Here is a 22,175-nt window from a genome sequence, read left to right on the forward strand (position 1 = left end):
TGCTGAAAGCAGGGTAAACTAGATGATATTGCTCAGAACTCTGTTCAGTTGAATCTTAAATACCTCTAAGGATGGAGGGTCCACAAGATACCTGGGCAGCCTCTTGAAAAGTGTCTGAAAGTTATCTGTTAGTCTGCAGAAATATTCATTAATATCTGCTTAATAGTGTAGTGCGGAATTGCTAAGGTTAATGTGAATTTAGTCATTACACTTAAAGACCACTTTTAAGTTTGAGGAAAGTGTGGCCTTCTGCAATTCTTTAAACTCAGGGGCTGAGATATAGAAGAAATGGAAACATGTAACGCGGTAGCAGAAAGGCTGTATTTTGCACTGTCCAGGAGTAGTCTGCCAGTGTTGATAAGGCCTTGTAGAATTACAAATATCTGGTCAGCTTTCCAAGAAACATACTATGAAATTTCATATACAACGAATATCTTCAGAGAACTACTTTCAGTAGTGAGAGGCTGCGTATGTGTATCCTAGCATAATGTAGGCTTAGAGTTTGTATTGTACTTTTCTTAGACTCATTGAATTAAAGGATAATACACTTAATTTACCAAAGTAAGAAAGGCACTCATAAAAATTTTGCCTTGGGATCTATGTCTGTATTTCAGCACTTGTGGAATTAAGTGTATATCTCTTTATTCTAGTTGGTGTGTAAGGCAGGAGAGCACCTGTACAATTCACACTATTTAATTTTTCAGAGAACTTGTAATATGGAAGAACAGTCTGTCATTCTCTTCTTAGGTACCACACCTGATTTTCCTTTGCAATCTCATCTATACTACTGCTATGGCCTGGTAAGGTAATCTTCTAGCCAAGTCACCTCTGTCTTGGTAAGGTCCAGGTAGACACTGTAGGAATAGGCACTCTTCTGGAGATGTCACTCTTGCTTTCTCAAATAATGGTCATCTTTTACCCATGTAAAGACTCGGAAAGTTAACACTGTTAAAACATTTCAAGCAGAAATGTAGTTTTTATATATTAGGTTCTCTTCTAAAAAACAAGAACATGATTTAGATGGAAAAGTATAGATGTATGTCAAGAGGAATTCTGTATTTCCTATCAGCAACTTTAAGCATTTTAAAGTCTAAGTAATATATTGAAGAGCAGCTTTTAAATATGTTCTGTGCTTTTGTAGGAGCTTATCCTTGTAAGCAGCTCCTAAGCATACTTTGGGGTCTGGAAGGTGCATGAAGATTTTGTTTTCTTTGGTGACTATTTTTAAAGTAACTGCATCATTTGTGTTTTATCTATTAGTCTGTTCCCCAAGGAGCTTCCTTGCTGGCTTAAAGGTTATGTACTATCGAGTGCTTCAGAGGAATTTTGGAGGAGTTTGATGTCATTGCAGTTATAAGTAATGTTTTTTTTTAAGATTGTCTTTAAATGACTTTAGATGGTCATGGAATCACGGAATTTTCAGAGTTGGAAGGGACCTCTAGAGATCATCTAGTCCAACTCCCCTGCTAAAGCAGGATTGCCCAGAGCACATTACTCAGGACTGCATCCAGGCGGGTCTTGAAAATCTCCAGAGAAGGGGACTCCACAACCTCCCTGGGCAGCCTGTGCCAGTGCTCTGTCACCCTCACCGTAAGGAAGTGTTTCCGTGTATTTGAATGGAACTTCCTGTGTTCTAACTTGTGCCCATTGCCCCTCGTCCTGTTACTTGGAACCATTGAAAAGAGCCTGGCTCCATCCTCCTTCAACCCACCCTTTAGATACTTGTACGCCATAATAAGGTCTCCCCTCAGCCTTCTCTTCTCCAGGCTAAAGAGTCCCAGCTCTCTCAGCCTTTCCTCATAAGGCAGATGCTCCAAGCCCTTAATCATCTTAGTTGCCCTTCGCTGGACTCGCTCCAGCAGTTCCCTGTCCCTCTTGAACTGGGGAGCCCAAAACTGGACACAGTATTCCAGTTGTGGCCTCACCAGTGCGGAGTGGAGGGGGAGAATGACCTCCCTCAACCTACTGGCCACAGTGGTCTGTTTATATTTTTTACTTTAGCCATCTCACTTTTTAGTTTTTAAAGAGGAATTAGGATAGAAATGCTCTTTATTTTACCTTCTGAAAACCATTTAAGCATATCTCCCAGTGAGTTCTGTTTTAAATATCTCCTACCAGTTCTAGCTTTTTTTTTTTTTATAAGAGTGACACTTACAGATCTTTTTCATTTGAGTTTCCTTTCTTATTGTAATTGTCTTTGCCCTTATTCTTCATTCTTTCAGTTTTGCAGAGAGCTCTGTTAAAACAGAAAAGAGACACACTTAAAAATCTTTATACAAATTTCCCACAGCTGTGGAAAGACTGTGTAATTTGTTTCCTCAACAGAGGGATCTGGACAGGCTGGGTCAATGGGCTGTGGCCAATGGTATGAGGTTCAACAAGGCCAAGTGCAGGGAGAGATTTAGATTGGATATTAGGAAAAAATTATTCACTGAAAGGCTTATCAAGCGTTGGAACAGGCTGCCCAGGGAAGTGGTTGAGTCACCACCCTGGAGGTATTTAAAAGATGTGTAGATGTGGTGCTGAGGGACATGGTTTAGTGGTGGTTTTGGCAATGTTAGGTTGATGGTTGGACTCAATGATCTTAAAGGTCACTTCCAACCTAGATGATTGTATAATTTTGACTTCCTAGATTGAAAAATTGTAATGAATGTTATCTTTTTTTCAAAATTTATTTGAACAAATACAATAAAATTGCATCTCACTTTATTTTCATAAACTACATGTATTCATATTACATGTAGCGGAGAACTCAACAATGAATTGAGTATTGTAGACATTTTTGGGAAGTGTGGATACTGAGTATTTCTCTTGCCCGAGTCAAAATCATCTGAGTCCTAAAAATTATTTGCATCATATGCTGGACTTGTGTTGTTCAGGTTTTCAGAGGTGTTTCATAGTAATGTTTAAAATACAAATTTGAATTTTACTTAAACTTAAAAATTAGATTCTGGCATTTTCTTTAATAGATGATTAATTAACTGAAGTGTGTCAGCTTGCATTTTCACTTTGCCAGTAATGTTGATGTAAAAAGGTTGCACACGTATTCTAGATAACTGAAAAAATAACATTGCAAGATCTGTCTCACAATTTGAAGAAGCAACTGGCTGATTTTTTTTTTTTTTTAGTGTGATATTTCATAGGCAAGCTGATGAAGATACCTGAGAACTACTTAATTAAAACTACTGATGATGTTAATGTAGGCAATATAGAGACTCAATTATACCACATAAAATATTACTTATTTGAAATAAAGGTATCACTGGAAACACTAATGGTTTTCAAACTGCCTTTATGAAATTACTGCTTCACAAGATATGAATAATTAAGGAGTCTGTCTGTGATTCCTCTGTGTTGTATGTCATCCTCTATGGTGTCTTGATCTAGTTAATACGGTAACTGATTTCTATGCCTACTAGGCATCATAGATTTGGCAAACACATCCTTTCACTCTCAACTATGCTTGTAATTTTTTTCCCTCTGAAAGCACTGTTGTCCAAGCAACTTTTACTTGGAAAGCATAGTTATAGACAAGTGGGACAGTATTTTTTTAAAGTAATCTGTGTTTGGGAAAAAAGATATTTCAATATAGTGGAAAGACAATATCCATATTTGCTATTATAAATCCTTCAAGATTTATGATATGATTTTCTTGGATGTGGCAAGTATTAAAGCTTTAATTATTATTTTAAAAGACCAGAAGCCTATTCATCTTTTTCTAAACGTGATCACTTTTAAACAAAGATGCCTTTAGAAGTTCATGCTTATGTGCAGGAATTTTTTGTTTAAAAAAAAAAACCCTAAAAGGGTGTTTGTTGATAGCATAAATATTTTGGTTCATCCTGACGACTTTTAAAAGATCACTGCTTGACTATTAGTGTTATTTTTTAAAAATTCTTTCATGTTTTCTTTGGTCAGATTTTCTGGTTTAGTGTTAAATAAAACTATTTTCATTTTCAGATAACACCAGATGTGGCTTGTGGAAACGCCAGTTCCAATACCTCTGCTGGAGGCCGGCTTATATCCTTTGAAGTTCCACAAAATACATCAATAAAGTAAGAATATTTGTCATATGTGATGAAATATAAAAATGCTTTTATTTTAATTTGCCTGGAAATTTAAGATAACAGTTTTTCAGATAGGCAGAATTGTCAAATGGCTGAAAGTATATGAAAGAACCTCTAACAGTCTTCAGGCATCTAGCAGTGGCACGACAGCACTTTGCTTGGTATAATTTTTTTCCCACATACTTAAATGTTTTAAAAGATGCAAGCATGTAAACTGTCTCTGGGCTATCAGAATGCATTAGAAATTAGGGCAGATGTGTTGAAGATGTCAGTTTGGAGAAGATACGATATTTCTGTTCTCCTTCATGCAGTGAACACTTACCTTCCCCCCTTCTCCTCCCCTTAAATCTCAAGATGCACTTGCTGGTAAAGTGTTATTGTTGACTATATAAATGCATGCATTTTGTGCATTTATATTTGATTTCTGGATTATTGCTTTGGGTGTCATCATCAGCTGTGAAATCTTTGTGTATGTTCTTCAAGCCACATTTCTCAAAAATTTGAATTTATTTTGTGTTACTCACTTTTCAAACTCATGCTTTTTTGATCAAATACTTCCTTTGTTACTTTTAATTAACAGAACCTGACTTCCTAGAAAGATCTGATTCTGTCAGCTGTGATGAGGCATTTTCTTACTGGAAATTTTATTTCAAATAAAAATCTGCTAACGTAGTTCTCTGGCTCACAGCTTTACTGCAATTTTAGACTTAGGTTTTCCCAAAATAGCCTACTTTTCTCATACTGTCATCTTATCTTTCCGAATCCCAGCTTTCAGTTAAAAAAGGCCATGCTCACAGGAAAAAACAAACTGATACAAGCAGACAAGCTGCAGACAGTTGGGAGCAGTAACTGTTAAACGTGGAGGCTGTCCCACTCTTCCCACGGGACTTTAAATTGTGCTCATTCATGAGCGTTAAGTCTAAGTCAGAAAGATCTGTGAGTGTGGGTGCTCTGGCTGGCTGGAATCTGTAAGCAAACAAGTGTCTTTTCTTGAAATCAGCAATGAGCTGGCGTTTGACAGCTGTGTTTTAGACCCTTAATGGAGGGACCCCTTTTTAAAGGAGGTTGGAGGGTGCACAGTCATTTTTGGTCATTTTTTACACTATATATCTGTAGTAGCATTTTATATCTGGGTAGATTAACGCAGGTCAAGGTCTATCTTCGTTTCATTGTATTTCCTGTGTTAAAGGCCCAAGTAATGCCTCTGGTTCAATGGCTATTCATGAAAGGAAAATAATTTCAGTTTAATAATTTTATTTTGTTTTGATTGCTAGGTATGACCTAAACTGTGAAACTTGTTGCTATCCTGTTCTAAAAGTGAGATGATCAGCTTTGGGGGTAGTGGTGAGGGTTGTTCTTAAAGAGGACCCAAAATACTGACAAAAATTTGCTTCTTATGATGTCTAGTTGCAACATTTTTTCAACTTGTGTCAAACATGACTACAAAACTTCGCATTTCTTCTTGTTTTGAACTCAAATAAGTAGCGACAAGGGAGAAACTGCCTTGTGTTTTTAGCAGGATTGAAACAGGAGATTGTCATCTCTGGGTATTTGGAGGCCTGTTTGCAGCAGGAGAGAATTGTCAGTTTTCAGCAGCTGGATGCAGTTGTGTTTGAATTTTTGGAGGATTGATCAAACTCATTTGGGATTCCATTAATGCAAATATGGGGGAACTGGCCAGAAACATGACAGGCTTTATTTTTCCTTTATGGAGGTGAGTAGGGGAAAAAGTATCCTGAGAGGAAAGAAAGACTGACATAGATACAGTGCTTCCTAATGGAGCAGACTGTATATATGCAATTGTAGATATTACTTTATCCAACCTGTCAATATTCAGGAAGGCACCGTGGACTCAGTGACCTTGGGAGCATTACATGACTCATTTGATTTACAAGAATAAACTGTTCTGAACCTTCGATCTGGTTTGTCAAACACATGAGGATTTCTACTAGGATCCATCTCCCTGTATTGAATGAGTATTGAATGTTCCTCAGTAAACAAGAGGGCTGGATGTACTTCTGTTACAGAAAATGGTGGCATTGTAGATGTAGAATGGAGGTATTATTCAAAAAGACATAAATATAAAGGCTGAATAAGGATGCTTTACTATCATACAATGTTTATGTAAAACTCCTCTTGGGAACTAAGATGGTGTCCTTCGACTATTAGAAATGGAGACTCTGTATGGTTAAATCTGCTATTACAGATACTATTACGCAAATCTTACTATTGAAGCATTTTTCTTATTTTCGTGGATATGCTAAGAAAATTCAGGCCTTTTCCTGATTCCATACTTGCTACATTTAAGTTTTCCTTCTTTGTTGATAAGCTTTTCTTCTGCAGTGATGTACTTCCTAATAACACCAATTTCCCTCAGTGTAAATATTCTTATAATTTCTTTTCTTAGAATAAGGCAAGACGCTACTGCTTCTCTTATCCTGCTATGGAAGGTCACAACCACTGGATTTAAACAGTGTTCACTTATTGATGGCAGAAGTGTCACTCTTCTCCAGGCACTGGGTGGACTTGTTCTTTCTGAAGAAATGCTTGCATTAGGAAACAACTACTTTATCGGTGAGTAATGTGCTGACTTTCTGTTTATCACCTCTAGGTCACAGCTGATGGTTTACCCAACAGTTAGAGAAACAAAGGTAATTCTCTTAACTTGAGTCCTGCTGAAAGATCCAGATGTGATATTGGGACTGTGTTTTAAACATTGGTTCACTGAAAGCAGACAAGAGGTACACTAAATTCTTACATGAGCAGCATCATTCAGTTTAAAAATTAGATAGTGATTTTTGCCTGATACCTCTAGATGATGCAATGTATTTTATATGTTCTATTTTAACCAACTGTAAAGCTTTTGGTAAATGCTACAGTAAAGAACTGAATGTTTGAGGTGTTTGTCAGGTAATGTATGAAGGGATACTTTGTAAAGAAGCTTAAGTCTGTACACAGTAAATTTGAAAAAATATATTAAAATATAATAGGAAATCTGATCTTCTAACAGTGTTTATTTGCACTATTTTTTCTTTTCTAGTTTTATCCCTGTGAATATGAAAACTTAGAAATATACTATATGTTTCACTGGGCAATTAAATATTAAGCATCCTCGTGGAAGGGGTATAATGGAAATAAGCCGATAAGTTATTTTTAAGCGTATGAGAAATAATACTGATTTAATGCAATATTTATACATAGACACAACAGACAATTAAATTGAGCTTTCTGGACATATGGCTTATTATACCAATGACATGAAACCAAAGTCATTATACTAACATCGTTTATTGTAATCTTCTTGAAATGCTGTATATCTTATAATGAAGTATAAGCTGCCACAGATTGGTATTCAGCAACTTATCATGCTAATAAATGTAAAATTAAAAACATTCTGATGCAGAACTATGGGCCAAATTCTAAGTTTGCAGGTAATACAGAAAAAAAACCCAAACACAGTAATAGTGCTATGTTCTCTCCTTTTTGAGGTGTCTTAGCAAAGATATTGCTTGAAGGTTGTCAGCATAATCATTTAATTACTATCAGCAGTGGTTTCTTTTAGTGACTTTTTTTTTCTTCAAATAATTGTCCATTTCCTTATGTTTTCTTTGTTATTTACTTCCTTCCAAGATACTTAGTTTTAGCTTTTTTTTTTTTTCTTTTAATCTAGTTTTGCATTTAATTTATTAGAGTTAAAACTCTCCTCATGTGTCTTCTCCAGGAATAAATTTTTGCATTTGCCTTGTGGTAGTTAATGTACAATAAAAGTAAATAAAAGCTTGCTGAAGACAGGATAATTTGTAACTTTTATGCAGTCATGAAAGGACTTAAAGACATAGCTTGGTCTATTGTAGGCCAAAATAGAAATAGAGGGCCTAAGTTGTTCTGTGAAGGCTCCACTTGACTGTACGTGCAGTACAGCATAGGCTATTAATTTAGATAACTGAAACGAATATTGTCTTACTCTTTCATAGTTTATCTTCTCCTACTTGTCTCTTTGTAGCTGTCTTTTTCTGTCGCTTGGATTTTTACATTGACTTTTTACTGTGTGCTAGGTAACATGAAGTGAAAGTATACCTTTTCCCTGATGAATATAGAACAAAGTTTAGATCATAAAAATTTCCTAATGATCTTATTTCATGCAGTACAAGTGAGACCTCTTTTTTTACTTCCATCTGTTTTTTGATATTTCTTTGGTCTTTCTTCTTAATTTCCTGATACTGAAATTCTTCGTTGTAGTGTAATTTGATGAAAATGAATATGAAGCATTCTCTCTGCATATCTTTTAGTCCTGAGGTGTTGCAACTCTATACTATGATATAATCAAGTAATGAGATAACTCAAGTGTTTTCTGGCATAAATTATTTTTTGACCTTAATATAGTTACAGATTTTCCCAGACTAATTTCCTTTTAATAAAACACTTGAGCAGGAAAAGGGTGAAATACTAAAGAAAAAGGGAAACTGAAACATGAATTTGTTAGTTTAAAAGTGTTTGTGACGTATCAACATTTATTGTGAGAAAGAGAAAACAGAGTAGCCTCTGGATTTTCTTCTCAATTGTATGGAAATATTCTGCTTACTTTCCATCATCAGTTCTCATCCAATAACGCATAAATCTTGGGTGTAAAACTTAAAAAGGAACTCAGTCATTTTGTGTGAAAAATGCTGTTTTTTTTCTGAACTCAACTGAAATCCATAATTCAGCTAAGGTCTATATAAAAAAAAACCTAAATCTTTACTTCAGATTTGGTCCAGAGGTATGGAAATGGTCCATGAATCTGACTCACCTCATCTAAGTTTTTAGTTTTCAAGAGTTTAGTTTTGAATAAGATCAAATGAATAATTTTTTTCTTATAGACAATGTTTCATATGTGTTTTGATATACATGACAAACTTATTCTAAGGTACAATAAATTAAAGGGGATTATTTTATGTAAGAAGCAATAATGTGGCGTGTGCTTTTGTTGATATGTAAGCTAGAACAATCATGAGGCCAACAGATACTGTATGATGCTGTAGGCATAGTAAGGCATCACAGTAAGGCTGTGGACCATGCCAGTCAATGTATTTACTTCATGTACTTTCCCCCTCCTTCCCCCAGTCTTTTTCCTGTTTATTCAAATGAGTTTTTAAAGGATTCTTCTCTTAATTTGTGAATTATGTACAATGCAATTTTTTTTGACCTTTTAAAAAAATTCTAATTAGAACTGTAAAAGAAAAATGGGGAAGATCTGAGTGCGGGGAGTTATTTTGTGGTTTGCTTTTGTGTGTGTGTGTGTGTGTGTCTTTTCATCTACATCTTATCTGAGTCACTTCACTGTGTTGTCTACAAGTTTGTTACTCAGCAAAATACTTTAATTATCTTTTGCAAATCTTTCTGAATAAGATGGTTATGTCAAAGGTAAAACATTTAGGGAAATATTACTTGGGTCACCATGAAGTAACACAAAACAAGTTTGAAATTGTTTAGACAAGATTGAAAAGACTCAAAAGTTGGCAGCAATGTACTGATTTGATGGTCATGTGATTCAGGGCACAATGTCTAGAGGCTGGAAAGAATTCTGTCTCTGAGATCTAAAAATAGATACCTTGATCACAGTGCTGTTTACCCCAGAGACAGCACCTGCACTGTATGAGAATGAAGGGTTTGAAGAAAGAAGAGTGTAATATAACGTTAAAAAAAAAAAAAAGAGCAGTCTGTTTTCTATAATGTGATCTATAAAATGGTTGCTGCATCTGCAAACTGTCTTTTGCAGTGCAGGAAAAGTGTTATGATACTGTGATTATGCAGCATGATTACATTGTTAAATTACAGCATTTACCCCATTAAAATAAGCCCCAGTAGAAGGGAAAGAGTACTGACTTGAAGACCGGCTTGTACCTTCTGTAAAACATTCTTACCATGACTGCTTTGCTTAGAGTATTTTTAATGAGTTTGTCTGTAAGATTTGATACTACACATTTGCCAGTCTTCTAAAATAATTTATTGTGTTTTATTAGAAAGTATACTTACTAGCCAGTGGGAAAAAAGACCAATATCCTTCAGGTTTTGAAGTGAAAAAGCCCCTGAAAGTACTGATTCAGTCAGTAGGTTAGGTGGTCAGTCAGTAGGTTAGGTGGTTTAAGCGTAGGATGAAGCACACGGCCTATCCCAAGGTGCTGGTGGCTTTTAATGTCAAGTTATTACTAGACAAAGGTAATCACTAGATAGATGATCTGTAGTACAAGCCAGGTGAACTGTTTATCTCTGCCCAACTGTTTGCAACAAAAACGCTTCATTTGATGCCAAGAGAATTTCAAAAGTTTTGTGGCCAAATCCAGGGCTTTAACTTTTTTTTTTTTTTAAATAAAAAAAAGTATTTTATTGAAGTCATTTCTGAATAATAAAGGTTTTAATATCTATACAGAAAAAGATCTGTTCTGTGGAGTACTATGAGTGGATATCAAGATTTGCCAAAGAGATAATTGGCAAGTGAAGGGAGAGGGAATTAATCCTGTTTCTAAATAAGAGATGGCAATAAATGGATCAACATTTAAAACATATTAATTCTGGCTTTTACTTCAATAGAGTTGTAGCTTCACACTATTTTTCCCAATGTTCTTTGAAGTTAATGAGTGATTCTTGTATATACCATTTATCATATTTATAAAATGTCTCATCAGTATTTGTTTTAATTCGGGATCTTCATATCTTTCTGCTATCAATAATGGTAATAGAATATTAGAAAATGTGTAACTGCAAAACTTAACCTTGTTACAGTCACATACCTATTCTTCATTGCAATACATCTTGAAAAATTGAAATCAGATTAAATGCATTTTACAAGTCTGAAAAAAAATGAGATAAGAGTACTCTGATGCACTGTCAGGTTGTGCACAAGTCTTTCAGACTGAAGTTCTCATGAATGTTAACAGATTACAGCTAAGGATCTCTGTGGTGAGTTGAAAGTGCTGCTTGTTCTGTGTTTTGGGGGGAATTGAGTCCACCCAACATTGTGCACTTCTCTCTTTCAGGGAGAATATACTGGATTTGGGAACATGTACAGGAACATGTATGTCTTTTTCTATACAAGTTTGTTGCGAGTGCATAAGATTTACTAAATTGATTAAATAATGTCTCTCTTGAGAAAATAAGGCATTAACATTTTGCTTTAGAAAAATAAAAAAGGCCTTACTGAAGGACTTTGAAGGGCATTTTCAGCTTGTATGGCAGCTGTCTCAAAGATCTTCTATGATCTGTTGCGTGCATCTTTTTATCCAAACTTGCAATCACACACTGATGGAGAACTGGAACATTTATCCAGAAAACACAGTCTGCTATCAAAATAGCTGAAAAATACCCCAAACCAACACATAATAAAAACATTAAATTTTTTTTTTTTTTTTAATACTCACATTTTAGAAGTTTTACGGTGACTGTATACCATCTGTTTCTTCATGAGTCAGTTAATTTACTCTGGCACTAAATTAATACACCTGCTCACTAAGGCAACAAATCTCTGCATCATGACTCGAGATACACCTGTGGATGTGAGACTTAGTTGTAATTTCACACAGTTTCCAGTCTACTTGGTAAACTAGTACAGTTATACCTGTAGTGGTATGCAGTTAGAAAATTATATTTAACAATCCAATTCTGCTAATAATCAAAACTCCCTAGCTTTTTTTTTCGTTGGATGAATTTGGAAATTGGGTAGTAAAATTGTGTATTGCGTGATTATCGTTTCAGTTTTAAGAAGTGTTTATTTTGAGGCTTTGAGCACAGCGTAGAGCATGAAGTTGGCAGTGCTTACTTTGTGCGTGCAACCTATTTCCTTCCTTTCTCTTAACAACATAAAAAAATGCAATTATGTTTTCAGGTCTTTATCATGGTTATTAGGATATTAACTCTGTTGACAGAACTTGCTTCTCATCAGCTTCAGTGATAAAATGTTGGAAAAATTGCTTTTCTGCCTTGGTGTGCCTACTGCTGAAGCTGCAATGATGGAAACTGCTTCAGGAAAATACTAAAACAGACAGTTGGGGGTTAGTGTTTTGCCACCATTTCTCCATAGGTAATATGATAGAAAAGTTTGTATATCTATAGTTGTTAAAAAATGCTTGTAAATAGCTTGAAATGACTTGCTTTTTGACTTTGTGCTTTATTTAGTAATTCCATGATGCAGTTTAAAAAGCAGCTTTCATGAGGTGTTGCTATGTTAGTTGTATAGTTTCTCATCTGCTTATAAAATAAGAGGAATAAATTTGTAAGCAAATTTGCAATTTCGCAGATAAGACCTTACAGATAATAAGGCAGAAGGTTTAACATTTAATATGATTTTTTTTTATTGGAATGGAAAATAAATCCTCCGGCACAATCTTTAAATTATAATGCTTATTTTCATCACAGCAAACAAAAACTGGTATAGACCAGGTGTGTAATATGTTTTTCTGCAAGATGCCCAGCCTTTTAGATTAATACAATTTAACTAACTGGTTTAAACTATAATTATAAAGTATTTCAAAAGTATTTCCTTAAATAAAATTGGTAGCTGTGCAAACTCACTTGAAAATGGACGCTATAGCATCTTTATGGTGAGATGAAGAATACCGATGCTATTCAAATACCAGCACCTATAAGGCAGCTTGCTTGAATTCCACACAACTTTTTGAAGTTTTGCTTAAAAAGGAACATTAATGGTTGGCTCCTCAAGCACAAGAGATCTGGTCCATTTTAAAAAGCATGTGAAGCATATGTATATATGTACAGAGAATATAATATTTTCCTATGCAAAATGCTGTCCTACCTTTCTAATGCAACAAAGTATTTTCTTTAATGTCCTTGCCCTGAGCAGTTATTTGCTGTCTTGATGCTCTTTGGGTTATTTAATGAAGCTCCTGGAAACATCTCATCATACATTAACACGTGGTCACCACTAATAAGACTGCAGGTATATTGAACAGGCAAAATGAAACTTCATGTACAAAGTACTGTATTAAAAATAAATATCTAGAGAGATATTTTGAAACAAGTCAGTCTGATTTTCTAGCTCTTCTTATCTGGCTGTAGAATTTGAGATTAGGAGGCAAGTTGTAACTGTCTTTTGGATAGTGTGTTTTGTGTTCTTACATTTATTAAAACCACACACATTTTTGCATCGAAAGAAAGCAGTTTGCTGCATGTTGAATTGTTTTTACTTAAGCAAAAACGAAATAGGACAATTTTATTTCATAATAGGAGATGTGTGAATTGAATTCACTGAAAGCCACGTAATCAAGTTACTCAAGCTTTAACAAGTCGCCATGTGTCAGCTGAGCATCTGTGTGAGCTCCTAGCCCATGGCATATGCACAGTCATTTGACTTAACCCTCTTTCACTCTGGACTAAATTAAGTCACATTGCCTTGCACATTACACGGTTGGAGCCTTCCTGCAGTTCTGCTGCTCAGCCAACGTGCAGTAACGTGTGTGTGTGTGTGTGTGACTATTTAGTGACTTTTGTGCAAGTCAGCCTTGCTGGTGGGAGAATTCGGTGACAACTGCTCGAGTTAATGGGGTTTTCATTTTTATGTGTACAGTTTGCCTGGAAGGGCCCTATTGTAGGCAGTATTGAATATTGTGCTCAGCTGTGAACATTTCCCTGGGGTTCTGGGCGTAAGAGCTAACCTTGCAGAAAATGGCCTTTTCATAAACAATAGCAGCAGCAGAAGTGCGAACAGCGTAGAAAGTTCAATGAAGTGTTAATTTCAATGACTTTTTTAAAAGATGGCTTTATAAGGCAAAAAGTTAAGCATTCAGCTGAAATCCAAACCATTCTGAAGAATGCTGTTAGGCTATATAAGAAAGGGTATCTTTATGATGATAATCAATATCCTGCCCTGCCCTTCATTATTGAGTTACTTGTACCTTGTCTTACATATAAGTAGATGAAAACATTAGACTATTTACTTTTTTATACATTGTATTATGTTCTAAGCTAGCATCTAAATAATTTTTACTCTTTAGAGTAGTCTTTAATTAATCAGTAAATTATGCAAAATTAATTTTTATTCACTGCTACTTCTAGCAGTGGGAAGTTATTTTTCTAGTCTGCCTTTGGAGGTTCATCTGCTCAAATTTGTAATACTTGGTGAAATACCTTTTGTTTGTTCATTTATTTTTAAGATTTCTCTTCCTTCAAGTATGACTTTTGTAACCGGTTCACAGTCAAGATATTTACATTCAGTTGATCACATGGGGGTTTGCATTGTGAGATCTTGGACAGACTGCTTAACCTGATCTGTAAAATAAGGGTACTAATGCATAAGTTAAAGGAAAATGTGAGGCACATTTTAATAACGCTTGTAAAATGCTTTGAGATCTTCAGCTAGTAGTGTAACATACTGCACAGTGTATTTAAACATAGGGTAGCCACTCATAAATCTTGAAGTTAAACCCGGTCACTATAGATAAATCCTAGCTAACCTTGCCATCCAATCTACCACAGCTCCCCTTACCGCAGTCCCAGCTATGTCATTTGTATTCCACCACCCTTAACTGCTTTTGTGAAGTGTGGTATCAGAGATTCTGGTGCTCCACGTTTGTGCCCAAAATCGTTCACTACCAGCTTGGCAGCATTGTGGAGATGCTGATAAATTAGCACATAATAGGGAAATTGCGATACAGGAAATCTATTAGAAGATTAGTCTTGTCACCTTTCACTGGGCTTTCACAGCAAGCCATGCTGTCCTTGAAGCCATGACAGAAGGTCACACTCTAAGCTACTGTCACGTCTCCTTAATAAGCTGTACGCAAGTAGTTTCATAAGTGTAAGTGTACTCTTGCTAGCTGACTATTGCACAATCCTATCACGGGTTTTGGTCCAGTCAAGATATTAAGTTGGGTAATTGTTTGGTAACAGTGAAATTCAGAAATTGCCATTTATTATAAAGGGAATGCAATGGAACATGTTTGGGGATTTTTCTACGCTAAGTGAATCCAGCTCGTTTGCTTGGTTCATAGATACATTTTAACTGTCAATCCTGCAAAACTGAGTTCCAGCTTGGAAGTCAAGCTGTGTGCTATTTCTTCCCAAAGTTTTGGTAACAATTTTCTGACACCCAAAGTTTTCTTTGTTACACCTGTGTAACGCTATCATTGTCAATCTGCCTCTGATAGAAATGCAATAGTGTTACTGAGAATATAACCTGACCTGCAGCACATTTATCTTTATTGCTGTAATGGTGATTATGTCTGAGAGGAAAGCATAGGTTTGATTTGCAGAGCCCAGGATGAGTTTTCAGTGTCGGTAGTGAAGGAAGAAAGCATATCTATTTTTAAACTGAATGTGACTATGATATCAATTTGGAGAAGAAAAAAAATGTGATGAGAAGTTTTACTATCACTTATCAACAACAACAAAAAATTCTTTAAATTGCTGTTTCATGTGACTTTTTGAAAAATGAAGTATTTGAAACAGTTCTTGAACTGATTCTCACTAAAATCTATATATACTTTCAAAAACGGTATCTGACCGAGGCTTCTGTGACAAAGCGCAGTAAGTATGCTGATCTGTATAGAATTTGGGAGAGTTGTATGACTTACAAATAGTGCTATTTGTGGGCAAAATAGCATTTTTGTTATTGCAGCTGTATTTTTGTATCCCCAGATGCCATGTTGCCTAGCAGTATCATTAGAGAATGATCTCAGATGTTCTGTACAAGTATCCTATAGTACTGATGGCATGGAAGCACAGCATCAAAGATTGTGAATGTCATTGACTACCTGTTTCTCACTTCTTGTTTTCTGCTTATGTATGATAATCATCCTAAGGCAAACTAGGGAAGCATTCCTGACCCATTTTTTTTTTTTTTCAAATTCTGTGGAACAGTATTAGTGTCAGGGCCCTCAGGGTATTGATAAGCCTTAATGACCCTGCCAATTAGGGTCATGGAAAAGGTGATAAATGATGTCTGTTTGTGAATCAAAAGCATGCCGCTACTATTTCAACATGTAAAGGTAATTTTTCGCAATCAAGTGCATCATCAAAACATCTTGTTATGCTTGTTCATTTATTAGGTGTCTAAAATGAGTTGACCATGACTTCCATGAATGAGTGGAAAGATTGAGCACTTACATTTGCTAGATGAATAACCACTATTTGAGATTGTGATACACAATGCCATGAGAGGTAAATCAATTTGTATAGTCAAACTGAATTTACTATTTTACGCTTAGATCAAAAAAGACACTTGTGCATGGTGGTAACTTGACCCCTAGTCTTGAATGTTAGCTATACCATGTGATATATGGAAAGTGTGAGTGCTATCAACATGAAATAATCTTTGGATAAAATTTGGACATAATTTTAGGAGAAAGGACTAGAATTCAAGTCTACCTTTGTCCTTTTTCTGGCAAGTACTGTAATCAAAATTTAGTTCTTTTTTTTTCTTTTTTCCCCTAGCTTCCTTTCTTGAACTTATTCTTATGTCTACAAAGTTCTATGGCCACAAAAGAAAGGATTGAGCATATTGACCCCTCCCGTTTAGCTTGCTGGATAACATTTTCTCCTGTGATGAGAGCTGTGGTCAAGGAGAAAAATCCCCTTCGATCTTTTACACTTTAGGTTAATTCTATAACTTTCTGCTATCTGTGAATGAAATAGCAGACATTATTATGTAGCTTCTATCATGGGCTCCTAAGTCTTATAAGTTATGGTTCGATGTACCCTGATAGCACTGAAATCGTGTCTGGAATTATTATAGCTTCATTATGTTACTACATGACATGAACTGAAGATGTGGTTCAGGCATACTCAATATCACTGCTTTGCTCCTGAAGGATTGATACTGTCTGGTTTTCTTCCATTTGTATGTATCCCACTTTCCTGTTTTCCAAATAACAAATAACTGACTGTACTGTGCACTGGGAATAGGGTGGAGAAATGACGTCACCTTATTCTGGGGTCCTTTTTTCGTTTTCCTACCCATTAGTGCCAGGGTTATATACTGTGCAGGGAAGCTGTAGGCACTTAGTGTCTTTGAGAAATCCACTGCTTTGCAAGATGTTGAAGTTGGCTACTGACCCCAAAAGCTTTTGGTGTGGGAAAGTGTTGAGAGAGAGAAAGAGAACAGATGGAAACTGATAGACATCCCACTGCTGTCTCATTTCCTTGGGAAACCAGGCTAAAAATAAGTTGAAAACTTTCAGGGACTGATGCTTCATTGTAAGTGAGTGCCCAAACCCCTTGGCAGTCATTCTTTCTTATCCGAGAAACCTTCAGGTTGGACTAAAAGCCCTACACTTTTGTCAATTGGAAATGTAATGTATGGAATTATTACTGTATTTCTGCTGTAAAATGCTAATCTATTCTTTCAACCATAGCTGAGTATATGTTAAGATTGGAATACAGAAAAATACATTTGGGGCAATTGAAACAGGCGAGTGTTTGTGTGTGTAATAGCATTGAGTGCATACCAAGAGTTAGTTGTTATTTGTAGTTGAGTCTTATTCCTTCCATTAGCATGATATGCAATAGGATAATGTTCTGAGTTGGTGGCTTATTAGCTTCAGTGTTCCTTATTTTGGCAGTCTACTATGGACCAGCTTTCTGACCTCAGTCTGCCGTGCATAGGACAGTATTGTTCAGAAATGGGGCTTGCAAAGGGAGCAAATCAGTTTGTGTAGTCTAGGAAATCTACAATCAATCAACTAATGTTTGAGAGGTGGTAATCTAAATGACATGATATGATCTTGCTGAAAGCACCTGGACACAATGCTGACACCTGTCATCTTTTATTTTGACTTTTCTCTTTATTTTTCCTTCTTAACTTTCTCGATGTAAGAGAAACAGCACCATGCATGCTCTGTGCTCCTAGGCATAAGTAGGTGAAGCTACCAAGGTGGAATAAGCAGTAGTGTATTTTACCATGCGTACTGCCAATGAAATCGTTCAGGCGTTTCTCAGACTGCCGACTATGTGTGCACAGAGCTTGAAAATACCTCCTCTGCAACCTAAATGACTACTCACATCATATTATGATTTATTAGGTTTTCAAATTGTTTCCATGATATTACTGTAAATAGTTCAACCCTGAATTCTTCAACTTAAAATGCTCTGTTGTCTTTGTGTTTTAACTAGCTTTAGAAACTCAGCAAAATTAAACTGAACAAAATTACCTTTTGCCATAAACTGCTGTAATGTTTTTCTCCAGACCTTAGATGAAGGGAGCTGTAAACATGCTTCTGAAATTATTCTTCTACCTGGAAGTTAAAATTAGAACTTAAAACTCACTCTAGTTCCATTGCTGTTATGGGAATTGGAGAAGAAATTAATTGAAGTGCTATGACCTGAGTTAAGCAGGGAGTCATATTTAGATGATCAGACAAGCTTCCTTTAGCCTTAAAACTTAGAGATCTCAGAAAGTTGTACGCAACTCACAGACTGAAAATAAATAGCCATGTTTTTATTTTTCTAGTCCTTGGAAATTAGGTGAGATAATTAGAAATTACAGGAAAATATGTGGCATTCTAGTGAGAATAATGATTTTTTTCAGTGGTTTGCCTAAGGGCTTTTGATACCAAAATAGTAACAAGACTCAAAAGAAGGTTGATTTAATATTCCTTTAGGGAACTGTCCTGAAGAATATGTAACAATCTGCTTCAGACAAGCAAATGTGAACCCAAAGACTAAATAGCACATTCTTCTAAGCATTCACATATAATTGCATGACCGCCAGTGACAATTGCATTCAGTTTTTAAAGAAAATAATTCTGGCTGCATCTTTGAACAGATGGGTAAAAATGGAGTGTTTATTAAGGCCAGAATAAATTGGCTTGCTTTGAAGAGGTCAGCAGATTACAATAATCTTCAGTAGCCAAAACAGACCATTAGACATTTGGAACTATACCCAACACATTTTTCTTTTTAATCTGGTCTTTTAGAATATTCAGCTAACTTGTAGATGTTAAACTCAAGCTGATGACATCTGTATTGGACATGAAATATTCCTGCTTTGAAGATATGGTTTAGGGATCATTGTTTCTTGGATAGACAAGGATGCAGCATTTTAAAAAGTGAAATCTAAAAATGAAGAACAAAGAACAGAAGTCTTCCATAAGATTTTCTATGGAATTTGTAGAATTAGTCATGCTTGACACTTTCATATGCAGAGTATAAGTAACGTTTAGCAGCTGTTCTGGAAAGAGAATTCACCTGTTCAGAGTGTTTCATGAAACTTTAGTTTATTACTGTTCATTATAAATATTTTGTACTATATTTTTTTTTTTTTCTGCTTGACTAAATATCATGCTATCTCCAGTCTATAATGCAAGAAGCTAGACTGTGCCTTTGAAGGTCCTTTGAGGTTTAGGCTGTAAATGGATTCTAGAATTTAAAGTGGAAAATATTAGAAAAAACATTCTATGTCATAGACTTCCTGCATCTATTTACTGTCATTCTTTTTAAAATTGAGGATAATTGGATTTTATAAAAGCATCAATTTTTACTTAAATTCTCTCTCTATTAATTTCTGAAGACAAGTATAATCCTGCAATGGCTCTGCGTCTGTAACTTTCCATACTGATACTACAAACAGTCTTAGACCCTTAGAAGTCTACCTACATTAAGGATAGTGAAGTCAAATTTGACAATTTATGGAAGGATCTTTGGGGTTTTTTTATGCATATATTCTGCATACAGTATATACCCTGTATCAAACTGTCCTGGTTTGAGGTAAAACAGGACCAATTTTGTTTAGTAACTTTACTTCTTACCTGGGCCTCTTCTAACTACTGAAATTGGCAGCATATTGTGCAGACACTGTTTGCTCCCAGAGTGATCAGACCTATGTTTATAGCAGATGCTCAGGCGTGATATGCAGAGAGGGTCTTGCTTATACTTACTGCTGTAACATCCGAGGCCAACTGACTTTATGTGCCCCATTGGAGGGTTGGAAGCAGAGAAGCGTAAAGGGGTCCCACCTGCAGGGAGGAGCGGACAGGACAGGTGACCCAAAACTGACCAACAGGGTATTCCATCCCATCTGCCTCATGATCAGCATAAAAGCTGAGAGATCTAAGGGTCAGCCCTTTTTCTTCAATAGCTGATGTCCGAGAAGGACTCTGTTTGTCTGCCTGTGATCCCAATCCTGAATCCAGACCTGGAATCCAGTTCCCATCCGTCACTGAGTCTGGGACTTTCCCAGTGCCAGCTGGTGAGGTGATTGTCACCCTGGGAGCTTGACATATTCATTATTTCCTTTTTATTTTATTGTTAATATTTCATTAAAGTAGTTTAGCTCCTTTTAAACTCATAAGTCTCTCTCTCTCTCCTACCTTTCTTTTTTTGAAGAGAAGTAGTGGGGAGTATCTGTCGGTTGCCCGGTAGCTGGTTCCACTCAAACCACGACACAAACTGATGCTTTTTATGTCACTGCACGTTTATTCTGCCACAAGCTCCCAGAACAAAACAGCTAACTGATGTCACATGTGGAAGGGCTGTAACCCAGGAGTCTAATTGCTGTGGTGGAACAATGCAGTTCATGCACAAGTGAAGTATAGGTGCTGGCTATATGTATTTTGACACGAACTCTGACTTAATTATGTATGTCGTGGGCTGTGTATGTGCCTCAATTTATCTTTCCTGTTGTCTTTCATTTTATTTTCTGGGTATATCTGTTAGAAATAGGGGTGATAATGATGTTGTTATGCTCCAGCGTGATTTAATAGCTTCCAACCATTTTTTTTTAATTCCATGCAGTTACAGGCACTAGCCAGAGATTCATGAATTTTCATATTCCTTGTCAAATGTTCCCATATTCATGTTTTGTTAGTCTATACCTAGTATATCACCTTACAGAGTGATCAGATCATTCAATAATACTTGTATTGCAAATATTCGTAAAAAATGCAGCCAAAGGGATTGTCCGTCTGTCACCAGTGTAATGCAGTTTATGATCTGTGTGCTTTTTAGCTCTGAACTAACTTCTAGAAATTCACTTAAACATTTTCCTCCACTGACTTGATTTTAATATTCCTTGTCATTAAAAAACATAAGGAAATATATTTTTAACTTATCAAAAAGATAATAGGCAAAAGCATTTGATTATTAGAGACCTAAAATACGACGGTGGATTAGAGCTCTGGAGGTAGATCTGTTTCACCAGCCTGCCTTCCCTTTGTTAATCAATATAATGAGTGTTTGTTTCCAAACGGTATTCTAATTTGTATGTACATGCATTAAATTTAGATAGGTATGCATGAAATGTGAGCAATGATGTTCTTAGTTGACAGTTTCTTTCAATTCAGTTTTATTTATTTGTCTAGCAGTAGAGCATTAATATGTATTAGTGTATTTTCTCATATGGTAAGAATAATTTATTTTTTTTTTTAAGGTTTTTTGAACGATTCAGTTACTAAATGCATTGTGGCTCTACGCTTGACTGTGATAGTGAAAGTCAGTACCTGCATGCCTGTGGGAAGCCATTCAGATAACTTCCAGTGTTCGGGGAAAGGAAAATGTATCACAAAACCAGAAGAGGTAAGGTGAATCTATCAAGACCTTCCTGTAGTGTGAAAATTCCTTGATAATATAAACGCAGGATAAATTGTACTTGGTCCTCTGAGTGTGTGTGTACCTTGCTGTTGTGTAATGTGCTTCAAAAACTCACATAAAATCAATTATGCACATTAGGTATAAGCCAATGTGTACTGCATCTTACTGTCACTGTACAAGAATACTTCTTTGTGAGATGAGGAGCATGTGGTGGGTGCTTGGGATCCCCAATCTCCAGACCAGTGTGTTCCAGTTTGTGAAGTCTTCAACCTTCTTTTGGTTTTAGGTCTGACTTAATCTAGTACTTATCTCTCCATGTCTCAATAATTGATCACTCAGAAATCACCAATCTGTGCAGTGGAATTGTCTGAGCATAATTATGAGAAGAAACAAAATGGAGTAAATGTTTGGAAGCTTTCCTGTGCGGCTTTCCCCTCTACATGATACTACATCGAGAGATTATAACAGCGACAGCAATTCCACTGGCCACTGTGAATTATTTGTGCCATCTAGTAACATGAGAAAATAAGAACCAACTGTGTCAAATTTGCAGTGTGTATACAGCTTTTACAAAACCAGACTGAGATCCTCTCT

The 22,175-nt window shown here is 35.9% G+C and overlaps 1 protein-coding gene across 2 annotated transcripts in view; it reads left to right on the top strand.

Moving 5' to 3' along the window:
• Positions 1 to 22,175, top strand: part of DNER (delta/notch like EGF repeat containing) — a gene marked incomplete at both ends in the record, with an annotated part of 129,319 nt that overhangs the window by 57,293 nt on the left and 49,851 nt on the right. For both annotated transcript variants that reach the window (XM_082487091.1, XM_082487092.1), the window contains 3 exons: positions 3,961 to 4,055; positions 6,475 to 6,641; positions 21,421 to 21,566. In XM_082487091.1, the coding sequence (XP_082343217.1) occupies positions 3,961 to 4,055; positions 6,475 to 6,641; positions 21,421 to 21,566 (408 nt within the window). The remainder of the gene's footprint in view (positions 1 to 3,960; positions 4,056 to 6,474; positions 6,642 to 21,420; positions 21,567 to 22,175) is intronic.

The sequence above is a fragment of the Vanellus vanellus genome (genome assembly GCF_965231255.1).
Source record: "Vanellus vanellus genome assembly, chromosome: 8".
Classification (NCBI taxonomy): Eukaryota; Metazoa; Chordata; class Aves; order Charadriiformes; family Charadriidae; genus Vanellus; species Vanellus vanellus.